The sequence below is a fragment of the Theropithecus gelada genome, chromosome 8 (assembly GCF_003255815.1).
Source record: "Theropithecus gelada isolate Dixy chromosome 8, Tgel_1.0, whole genome shotgun sequence".
In the NCBI taxonomy this organism is placed as follows: domain Eukaryota; kingdom Metazoa; phylum Chordata; class Mammalia; order Primates; family Cercopithecidae; genus Theropithecus; species Theropithecus gelada.
The window spans coordinates 104634575-104646809 of NC_037676.1; the positions used below are offsets into that span (position 1 = coordinate 104634575).

The 12235-nt window shown below is 37.5% G+C and overlaps 1 protein-coding gene across 3 annotated transcripts in view; it reads right to left on the reverse strand.

Annotated features, from left to right (window-relative positions):
• The window catches only part of UBR5 (ubiquitin protein ligase E3 component n-recognin 5), a 156253-nt gene that overhangs the window by 63904 nt on the left and 80114 nt on the right, over nucleotides 1-12235 (reverse strand). For all 3 annotated transcript variants that reach the window (XM_025393634.1, XM_025393635.1, XM_025393633.1), the window contains exons 10-14: nucleotides 7036-7152; nucleotides 6843-6953; nucleotides 5572-5726; nucleotides 4374-4491; nucleotides 1077-1261 (exon numbers count right to left, since the gene is read on the reverse strand). In XM_025393634.1, the coding sequence (XP_025249419.1) occupies nucleotides 1077-1261; nucleotides 4374-4491; nucleotides 5572-5726; nucleotides 6843-6953; nucleotides 7036-7152 (686 nt within the window). The remainder of the gene's footprint in view (nucleotides 1-1076; nucleotides 1262-4373; nucleotides 4492-5571; nucleotides 5727-6842; nucleotides 6954-7035; nucleotides 7153-12235) is intronic.

Consider the following 12235-nt stretch of genomic DNA (forward strand, 5'->3'; position numbering starts at 1 on the left):
TTTTTTAAAAACCAAGACAGAGAAAGAACACTAAAACTAAAAGCAAAACCTTAATTAGGTATAAAGTGCAATAGCTTTGGTTTGTTAAAAATTACATTTAACTTAACAGTAATCACTGTTTCTACATTTAAGTTTGCACTTTTGACACTGAGAATGACAGCAGTAAAGTCAGTAAATTTATAATCATAACATCTGAGTATAAATGGAAAGTAAACTAAAAAAGTTTGGAACCTTAAAAAGCTGTAGGTACAGTAAAATCCCTATCATTTTTCAATGACTGAATACATTTAGAAAAAAAGAAAATACACTGATGTTTTAAATGTTATTTCTAGAACGTGATTATCACTACTCTCCCACATAACTATACTGGTCACCTATATTTTATAAGATTAAGAAAAAATGTTATTTAACAATTTTACTAAAGTTTTAAAGTTCACATACCAAACAACCAAATTACAGTACAAACGATTATTTTTAAAGATGAGTAGATGTTTCTAAAAGCACAGGTGTTAAGATCTCTGTACCACTCTCCAAACAATAAGCCAGCCCCAGAAATGTGGGGCTATACAAAATTCAGTGGTGTTTCTATTCACAAATCCCTTCAACCCAAAAAACGTTTACAAATTCTTTACAGATATTTCCCTCTTGAGTACATTAACCTGTAAAAAACCCTTTCAATAATCAAGATGTAGGGCAGGAAGTTAGGTAGAAATTAAGATGATTACACAAGGAGAGAGGAGAATGTCGGCTTAATAGTAAGGCTTAAACATATTATTACTGCCACAAAACACCTGCAAAGGATATCGCTAATAACAAAACAAGGGCATCAAAAGAACGCTACAATGTCATCTGGATATTAAAATCAACTGTTTTAATACACAAATATTAGCCAAGTTACAAACAGTAAAATTTAGCAATTCCTTTCGAATTTCCTGGGAACCTTAACAAGACCCTATCATGTTAAGAGTTTACAACTTCACTATACACCTCTAAGTCTTCCTGGATTATTCTCATTCATTCGCAGAGCAAACAAGGAACTGGTGTAAAAGCACGATTAGTTAAGGTATAGTACTTACTTAGCTTCAGTGGTTTTGCTAGCTTTTTCCATGTTTTTCAAGCTTTCAGGAGATCTAAGTTGAAATCTACAGCTGTCATTCATATTCCAAACTGACTCCATTAAGACACCAACTTTAGGAATCCCAGCACTAATTGAAAATGCAACTGCTCCAGCATGATAAAGAGGGTTATTTCTCAAGCATACCTAGCAAACAAAAGAAAACCATCATCAAGATGACATAACTTTAAATATATATATACATATAAAATATTTATTTCAAATGGATGAAATATAATACATAAAAGTACTGGGCTTCCTAGTTTCCCAATATAATCTTACCCAATCAATAAGGCTGAAAAAGCATCACCTTAAAGGTCTTCATTAAGAAAATTTGTTTCTAGGCCGGGCGTGGTGGTGGCTCACGCCTGTAATTCCACCACTTTGGGAGGCCGAGGCAGGTGGATCATGAGGTCAGGAGTTCAAGACCAGCCTGGCCAAGATGGTGAAACCCCATCTCTATTAAAAATACAAAAATTAGCTGGGCGTGGTGGCACGTGCCTGTAATTCCAGCTACTTGGGAGGCTGAGGCAGAGAACTGCTTAAACCCGGGAGGCGGAGGTTGCAATGAGCCCAGATCACACCACTGCACTCCAGCCTGGGCGACAGAATGAGACTCCATCTCAGAAAAAAAAAAAAAAAAAAGAAGAAGAAGAAGAAAAAGAAAAGAAAATTCGTTTCTAATATTAAGGAACAGGAATAATTTCAACAATTTTGCTAAAAATTTAGCATTAACTTTAAATTTTCATGCAGCAGATATCCCAACCATTCTGCTACAAACAAACAGAGCAGAAACAGCAGAGAAGAAACTAAAAGGCATTATCACTTAAAAAGCAAAATGTGAATAAAACAATTATACTTGTCTGTTTCCTACAATTTGAAATAACTTTTTCCCTTAATTCATGATAGGCTCTATAACTTCATCTCTATAGATGTGTCTTTCTTCCAGAAGACTATTGTTTCTTGCTAGCCAGAAGGTTCCATGAATAATTTTTCTTTTAAATTAAAAAAGAATATGTAGACATTAGTGTCAGAAGTTTAACTGAGTTCAGGAGTAAATAACCTACAGAGGAAAAAAAAAAACTCTCACTGTCAGGGACTAACCTCAGGTCATACTCTGAAAACCAATGGCCTTCAAGACAGCACTGTTAAACACACCAACAATATCTCCATCTTAGATAGAAACACTTTTTCTGGAGATACCTTTTGATTTCTCCAATACCCCAATCTTACTATGTGATAGATGACCAGAGGTATATACAAAGATCATGATTTTTTGTGGCTTATAATTAAATGAAACAAACAAAAGAAGATGGTGGTACATTTGAAAAGTGCAGGAACTGGAAACATTGGCTTAGAGGTACAGTTCTACCAAAGAATAGTTGTGTATCATTAACTCTAACTCCGTGGCATAAAATGAATAGTTCTTAAGATGACCTATAAATACAGATGCTGCTGAATACTCTAAGTGACCAACAGTTATTTTTGATGTTAAGACATGAATATTTTCCTTGTTCTGCAGCTGCAACTGCCCTCAGCCTCCAGTATTCTACAAGTTTAAAATACAACTTTGGTTCTATACCAAGGTATTTTAATATGTTATCTTTCAGCAATTTAGTGTCAAGCTTTTTTATTGATAGCTTTTCTCCAGTGCATCTTTAAAGTATTTTTTCTCCTCTCCCTGCCTACAGTAATGCCATCCTACCTGCTGATATGGCAGCTGCTGCAACATCCTGCTAGTACATGAGTGCAATTAAAGAATGTCCAGGACATCTGAAATCAGTATTTAAATTAAATAGGCAAAGGGGGGATCCTACAAAGGAGGAAAAGAGGGGCAAAGAGAGGGGGTAGGAGCAGAGGGAAAAAGAGAGAGCATACCCTGTCCAAAGAAACTAATATAAATAATGAAGGCCAATCAATAATATTCAAAATAGTGGGTAATCGCTGAAAATTTTCTGGTTAGAAGACCAATAGGCAGAAGAAAACCATGAGTAAGACCAAGAAAAAAGGTGTCATGAAGAAAGAGAATAGGTACATTTTACTACCTTTGTACTGAGGGAAAAAAACCTGCATTTAAAGTGCTAGATGAAGAAATTAACACATTCTATAATTAGAAACCACCATTTTGTCTTAAGTTTTAAGGATTACGTTTTTAAACATTCATAACAGCATTTGCTGTAATGAATATAAGCATTAAGTTTTACCCAGAAGATAAACCTCAACCAGAATGTAATAAATTAGACGTTCTCAGACTCATTTGATCTCAAGACCTTTTTTCATTGTTAAGTATTACTGCATATCCCAAAAACCTTATGTTTATATGGGTCATATCTAGTTTTAATAATCAGTAAATTAAAACTGAGTAAATCAAACATATTAGTAATTGAAATTGAGAAAATTTTAAATATTTTACAGTAATAAAACCCCACATTCATATAAACAATTTTTATGGAAAATAGATTTGCAAAAAAACAGCGGCGAGACAAGTAACATTGTTTATATTTTAGCAAATCTCTTAATGTCAGACAGCTGTATTCTCATGTCTGCTTCTGCATTCAATCTGGTGATACCTTCTTCTGACAAAGCTAATTCAGCTAATAGGAAACTAATAGGAACCTATTAGCTAATAGCTAATAGGAAGCTAATTCAGCCTGACACAAATATGTAATAGAAAAAGAAAGGAAATTTTCAGACTCTGAAGGGGTTGAGGAGAAGGCAGGAGTCTCTGGACCACACTTAGAGAACCACTGAGATATTAAGAATATCAGCTTCCAGAAAATAGTACCTGTAGAAGCCTAAAACCATCTCATTCAGGGTCAAAAACCAGAAAGTGGTAGAAATGGGGATTTGACAAAGCCCCCTGCCTCATGCTGACAACATCCCCATAGAGCAGTATCTTTCAAACTGTTTAGTCGTAAGAATCACCCGGGATGTTTGTTAAACACAATGATGCCTGGCCCTAACACCAAACAAACTTAAACATTTCAGGTAAGAGGTTCCAGATTCTGCATTTTAAAAGTAGCAAGTGATTCTTAAAACCAGGGAACCTTGCCCCATAGGGAAACCTACTGATACTGGACCAAAATCTATACAGTATTACTCTACTGAATGAAGGAAGAATGATGTGACACATACATGTTATTGGAAACTGATTCTTCAAATGATGCTTACCTGTAAAATTGCTTACAAGGGAAGAAAGTGATTCTGAAGAGAAATGAGGTCCCTTAAGACAGGAAGACAGGCTTAATTCATCACTTACCTGGGTACCAACAGTGATGTTCGGCATTGAAGAAATACCAGCACTGGATTTAGGTTTTTTATTTTTCGCTCTAGCTTTCTCTAACATTTTCTTCCTTTGACTAAAAGGAACTACACCCCTGAAAACAAAGAACACAAACTGGTCAAATAAGCAGTAAAACAGCCCACTAAATAAATTTGAAATTACACATATTATCAGTTAAGCATTTCTGGCATTTCTCCAGTAATTTCGCCTCAGAAAACTATTAACGTGTACAATTTCATCTTAATTCTAATTTGTCCATAAGATTAATAACTGGATCTACTTTTATTAAACCTTTATAATTAAATTTTATGGGAAATTCATCAATTGATTTCCTTTTTTTTTTTGAGACAGGGCCTTGCTCTGCTGCCCAGGCTAGAGTGTAGGTGGCTGATCTCAGCTCATTGCACTCTCTACCTCCTGGGCTCAAGAGATCCTCCTGCCTCAGCCTCCCAAGTAGCTGAGACTACAGGCACCCACCACCACACCCAGTTACTTTTTGTATTTTTTGTAGAGACTAGGTCTCACGGTATTGCCCAGGCTGGTCTCGAACTCCCAGGCTCAAGCGATCCTCTGGCCTTGGCCTCCCAAAGTGCTGGGATTACACGTGTAAGCCACTGTACCTGGCCCTAATTGATACATTTTCTTCCAAATAATTATACTTCATTAGGAAACTCCCCTGTATATTGTTTCCAAAATGCAAATTTGCTGTTAACTCCTTAAAATACAACACAGAAAAAATGTGAGGTCACCTTCTAACAGTAAAGCTATAATTAAATAAGGTAGAGAATATTCATACAATGAAATTTAAAAAAAAATCCTATAACTATACTTTCAATTATGTAAAAGCAAAGTACATGATTATGTAGAGGAAAAAAAGATTTAAAATACCCCCAAATGTTAATTGTAGTTATCTCTCGTGGTAGGATTCTAAAGGATTTATGTTTCTACTTTATATTTTATAAAACTTATTAATTATATTCACTAAGTATGTACTACTTTTATAAATGTAACTGTTACAGTTTTTTAAAATGTTACTTTGTTCCAAAGTGAAATTTCCCTTCCATAAGGCATTATCTTTTAATTGACCTTCTCATGTTGGTATTCCACTACTCAAAGCATCTCTCTATACATATACAAGCATTCACTGATAAATTCCTCCTCCCTATAGACTCACCACCAATATAAATTGTTCTCCAGCTGAGCGCAGGTGTAAAGGGCACAGCAATGTAAAGAAACTATCCGCTCTCCTTGAAGTTCCGAGTAAGTCTGAGCAGTGTGCTCTAATTTAGAAGCCACAGAACTTAAAGTTTCATCCACCCATGTAGCAACCTAAAGAATAAAATATTAGAACTTTAAAAAAAATCAAGCCATCTTTTCAAAAGGATTGTGGTAAAAACTAGGGCAAGGCATATATGCTTTAAAGACTGGAGTTCTAAAATGTTTTGAGTTAAATGCTATAAAAATAAGTAATTCAGAGAGGTTCTTAGTAAGACTAGAAACTAAAATATCTTCTTCACACAAATCAAAATAGCAGTTACTGAAATGAATCTCTAAGGCCATCTTTAAGGTCAGAAGTAAACATCTGCTCTACCAATTTTTAAAAGAATTTAGTGACTTTAGGCCAGGTGTCATGCCTGTAATCCCAGCACTTCGAGGGAGGATCACTGGGGGCCAGGAGTTTGAGACTAGCCTGAGCAACACAGTGAGACTCTGCCTCTGCAAAAAAGTTTTAAAAATCAGTAGGGCACAGTGGTGTGTGCCTACAGTATTAGCTACTCGGAAGGCTTGAGTTCAAGGCTGCAGTGAGCTACGACCATTGCACTGCAGCCTGGACAACAAAGCAAGACCCCAACTCAAAAAAACAAAAACAAAAGAATTCAGTGACTTTAAAGCCAAACCGATAATATGAGGCATAATATCCATACTTTCTCATTTAGTATTTCCTAGCTTCTCAACATCTTTTCTTGAATATTTTTGCCTTTCCTTAAACCAGAAAGCTTTTTTTTTTTTATGTGAGACGGAGTCTTGCACTGTCGCCTGGGCTGGAGTGCAGTGAGTGGTATGATCTCAGCTCACTGCAACCTCCACCTCCCAGGTTCAAGCAATTCTCCTGCCTCAGCCTCCTGAGGAGCTGGGATTACAGGCACCCGCCACCATATCCAGTTAATTTTTTGTATTTTTAGTACAGATGGGGTTTCACTATGTTGGCCAGACTGGCCTTGAACGCCTGACCTCATGATCTACCCACCTCAGCATTTCTATTTTTAAAGTTACAGTATAAACTAGCCAACAAAAATATACATTAGATTACTAAGGCTTGAGACACTTTGTATTTATGTTAACATAGAAAGATCGAAAATGAAAAGATGGAAAAGGAGCAAAAAAAGAAAAAAAGAAAACAATAATTAAAGCATGAAATGTTTATCAATGCAAAGTGTTTCATACCTTGTTATTTTCTGTAGCTACAGTTGCTCTTATGCTGTTTGCAGACAGGAGGACTATCTTTTCATTGGTTAACCCCAAAAATGTTGCTCGTGGATGATGTAATGAAGGATTCTTTGAAAGCATAAAAAAAAATTACTATTTTATATGCTGATATGTAGAGCTATTCAATCCAAGATTTCATAAAATAAAATACCTGGGCATTTCTGTAAGGCTCAGATTCACTCCATTTCCACTGATAAAGTTCTCCTTTACTGCTGACAGCCAAAAGTTCAGAATATAGAGCCCCAATACAGATGAATTTTGTTCCATCCTATAAAGTAAAATACAATACTATAAATATAAAAATTGCCAGATCTACTGATTTGAACACTGTCACTTTAATCACTTCATCAAATCTAGATTAATTATGAAAACACATAAACCACAACTACATCAAGTCTTTAGCACAGCCTACAAGGTATCCAATTAAGGTGGCCCTGGCTCCCTCCATTAACTCACCTCCATTCACACTGGCCTTCTTCCTATTCTTGGACCATGTCCACTATGACCCTACCCTTGGACCACTGTCCTTGCTGTTCCCTCTGTCTTGTTACTCTTTCTCAGGTGACATTCCCTCAAGAGACTGTCTCTGATGACGCTATGTACAGAACCACCACTCTCACATTCAGTTCCTTATACTGCTTTCTTTTTAATCCACAGCACTTCACAACTTGACATATCTGTTTATACACTATCTCACTCAAGTATAAGCTTTGTCTTATTCACCACTGTAACTTAAGAACTTAAGTGTACAAGTAGGTGCTCAATCAATGTGCTGAATGAGTGAAGGGAAAAAAAGAAAAACAGAATAAGGAGCTGAAGCAGAGAAAAACGATGTCAAATCAAAAGATTCTTTCCCTGTAAGCTCTTTCAAGCTATGGAAACAAATGCCTATATTTAAGGTAATAATTTGTTCACTTTTATGCTGACATACATGCAGTAAGTTGAAATGCAATTAAATTATAAAAAGCTTGGCTAATAAATGTAAATAAATAATAATTTTCTTTAACATAAAACCAATGATCAGAGCCACAAAGCTACCTAGAAATCTCACAGCAAAATTTGCCAATAACAGATTTTAGGTTGCAAAAATGCTATTGGTCTATACACGGTACTTCTCCACTTTCTTTGGGATTCTGACCCCAGGGTATGATAAATAAACGGTGTCTTTCTGGTTTTCTGCCAAAATTTAATTTTATTTGATCAGATGGTAACGTTATAGTGCTCAGCTAAAACTTGTAAAGTTTACAAGATTTATTAATATAACACAATAACAACAGGTTATGCCTGACTGTTACACAGAAATAATACTAATTTTAATCTTCTATTTTACCTGCACCAGTCAACCCTATTTTCAAGTCACTTTTATTGGGGGATGTAAAAGAGACCAAATTTGGAATTCTCCAAGTTAGCAATTCTTCCCTTACCTTTAGCATGGATATCTACAAACCATTACTGACTTTCTCCATAGAAGCTGCATCAAATTTTACCTTTCTACTTCATATTCTCTTCTCAATCCTACGGTTAAGAATTAACTATAATAGAATCAGACTAAGTGAGTCCCAAACCTAGATCCAACACTTATTAAGTATGTGACTTCAGGTAAACTGTACAATTTCTCTGAACCCATTTCTTCATTTCTAAAATGGTTATTAAGGTAATGCAAATCATGGTAAGGGAGAGGGGACTGCAGGGTAAAAACCAAATGGAGTAACATATATAGTTGACCCTTGAACAATAAGGGTTTGAACTGTTAGGGTCTGCTTATGGTTCTCTTCAGCCTCTGCCATCACTGAGACAGCAAAAACAACTTCTCTTCTAACTCTTCCTTCCCCTCCTCAGCCTATTCAACGTGAAGATAATGAGAATAAAGACCTTAACAGTAATACACTTCCACTTAATGAATACTAAATATACGCTCTTTTCCTTAGGATTTTCTTAATAACATTTTCTTCTCTAACTTACTTTATTGGATAAATACAGTATATACTACATATAACATACAAAATATGTGTTAATCAACTTTATGTTGTTGCTAAGGCTCCCAGTCAACAGGAGGCTATAGTAAGTTTTGGGGGAGTTAAAATTACGTGGATTTTCAACTGCATGAGGAGTGGGTGCTTCTAACCCCTTCATAGTTCAAGGGTCAGCTGGATAAAGTACACAGCACAGAGCCCAGTGCAAAAACCACTCAATCAAATTCGACTATGACTAATCTCCTCCCCTGACTTCATCTCTGACTCAACCAGAAAATGATAGCTCTCAGGCACAGGCTTCCTCAATATTCCTAGCTCTAGATTTGCTTAATGAAAGCGCCATTCTCACCTCCTCCCTTCTCCACATCTCAGAGAAAGAAGGATTTTCCTCCCCTATTTAAAGATAACCCACAGACGCATTGTAGGCAACTCCTTCTCATATCCCCCAACAACCATCCAAACAAATCTCTCCTTCAGTCCTAACATGGTAAAGTGAATTACTGCCTGGGCATGTTTCACCTTACCAGTTTTCAGTGATGGCTACAACATTTTTTCCAACTGCCAAATCAATGCCCAATGTATTTCATCAATCCATCTTCTCTTTAAACTCTTCAAATGATTTGCCTCAGTTTATTATCTGTTATGGAACCCATCCTTCTCTCCTCACTTCACAGGTCACCATTCTCTACTGGTCTTCCATCTACCCTCCATCTCCCTGGCACTACTACCATGCACTACTGTGCATGGTCTTCCCTCCATCTCCCTGGTACTACCATGCACTCCCTGCCACTGATTCTGTCTTTGTCCCTGTATTCAAATTGTGCTTCACCTTCAGCCTCAGTGACTGCATCCACTAGAGCATCATGCTTTTAAATGCGTAAATCTCGTATCTCCAGACTTACCTACAGCTGTCTTAAAAAGCACAATGACATCTCTAAAATGAATCTGCCATCTCCTGCAAAGCTGTGCCTTCCCTGTAGTCCCTATCTCTATGAATGACCTCACCACCCACCTGGTAATGGGAGACATGACAATCAAATTGACTGATGAGAGAAAAGAAAGAGATGAGGGGTGCTCCCAGGTTCCCATGTCTACGATGCTCTCTCAGATTCTTTTTTTTTTTTGGAGATGGAGTCTTGCTCCATCGCCCAGGCTGGAGTGCAGTGGCTCGATCTTGGCTCACTGCAAGCTCCACCTCCCGGGTTCCCGCCATTCTCCTGCCTCAGCCTCCCAAGTAGCTGGGACTACAGGCGCCCGCCACCACGCCCGGCTAATTTTTTATATTTTCAGTAGAGACGGGGTTTCACCGTGTTAGCCAGGATGGTCTCGATCTCCTGACCTCGTGATCCGCCCGCCTCGGCCTCCCGAAGTATTGGGATCACAGGCGTGAGCCACCGTGCCCGGCCAGATTCTTCTCTTTCTCTGTCCCCATAACCCTGCTTTGGCTGAGATCCTCACAATTTCCTTGAGCCTCACAATTTTCTCATAACTGACTTTCGATTTTTCCTGTTTCTTTCTCCCATCATGCCAGTAATGTTCGCCTCCTTAAAACTAATCAAATACAACAAAACAAAACCCCACCAATCACATCAAGTCACTTCTCTAAGGACTCTATTGACGTCTAAATTGCTGCAAAACAATATCCTAACTCCTTGCTTGGCAAACTGCCTAGTCATCCCACCTCTTCTCCTTCTCCCCACCACAAAGCAGCAATTCTGAATTTTTCATTGTTCCTCAAACACATCATGACCTTTCGTGACTCTGGGCCCATGCCTAATACGTTTGAAATACCTTTGTGTCTTGGTCAATGCCCACCTCACCTTACAAATGCTGCTTAAATGTCGCCTCCTCTGCGACGCCTTTGCCAGATCTCTCAGGCGGTATGGGCCATTTCCCATTCTGAACCCCTATGGCACTTTATTCATACTTTCAGTCTAGCGTTGACCACACTGTGATCACATTATATTCTATTTAATGATTGTGTTCCCCACTGAATTCCTTGTGGAAAAGCCAATATCATACTCACAACTACATTACCATATGCCAGCTTGGTATATGACACAAAGCAGGAACACACTGACCAATTGTTGAATGAGCAAATGAATCTTAACTCCAGCTTCTTTGGGTAAAAATGCCTTACGAGAGCAGTACAATCCTGAACAAACCATCCCAGTAGCAAGAGCCTGGTGCATGGTGCATGAGGCCCTCTCGGAACTGCCTTGTCTTTATCTTTCAGAAATAGGGCAATGTCCCCCAGGGTGATAAGGCCTGGATGAGCCAATTAAACCCCTACAGGCCCTGAAAATCCACTATGGACAAATGAAGATGAATAGCACAACTATGAACCCACAGGAAGAGGACAAAAAAATCACCTACTAGGTCTTGCCTGCTTCAGATTTATCCATATTAAAGAAAATTATTATATGTACAGAAATACAAAATAAATACATACACAAGGACAGTATTTTAGCTCACTCATTTCATAAGTCATAGAAAATAATGTTTTTATTAAATATGAATTGCTGCTTCTGAGCAAGCTGACATCTGCTCAATCCAACTAGAGAAAGTGGCTATGCAAGTTTCCTTAAAGAGCAGTAGTTTGTAGCTCTATTTTTCAACAAAAAGAAGTTGAATCAGTAAATCTGCAACTGTCCAACATAAATGGATCGTAAATTTAACTAGAAATCCTTCCTCAAAGGGGGAAGGAAAACTATTAAAAATATGAGACATGAAATAGTGGCCAAAGCTTTAAAAAACACTTGGCCCAGCAACACCAACTCTATTAACTGGCCACACCTATGTTTACTAATTTATACTGTGAAAAAGTTAGCCTCTCTATTCCTAAATTTTGCCCCACAAAACTTGGTTTTCACATATTTTCTACTATGAGCAAACACTGGTTTTATCATTAGGTAGCAGCTCCAACTCCTGTCACCAAATACAATGTACTGCATGTCATGATTGGAATGGATGGCAACTACAGGATACACTGCAATTTGGCCAACTGTGTCCATTCACACTTCATTTCTCTCTGCCTATCCACTTTTTCATATGCTTTTTATGCCGAGCTTTTCCTTTTTATGATCATTTTTCATTTTGTTCTTACTTCATATTAAATTACATTTGTGACACATCTAGTTAATCCTGGAAGTTTCCAGATGTCAATAAAAACAAATCAAAGATCTTACCCAGCCAACTCCACTTTTAGAACCCTCTGCCTTCGTTCTCCTCAGTGTGGGAAGCACAATGAAGGTGAAGCAGTATAACCAGCAAGTCTGATCAGCTGGTTCCAACAGGGAGATTGCTCCAAAGAGCTTAAACAAGGGGTCAAATGAAATGGTCCATTTCCTCTCAACACCATTCAAAGAAACAGAGTAA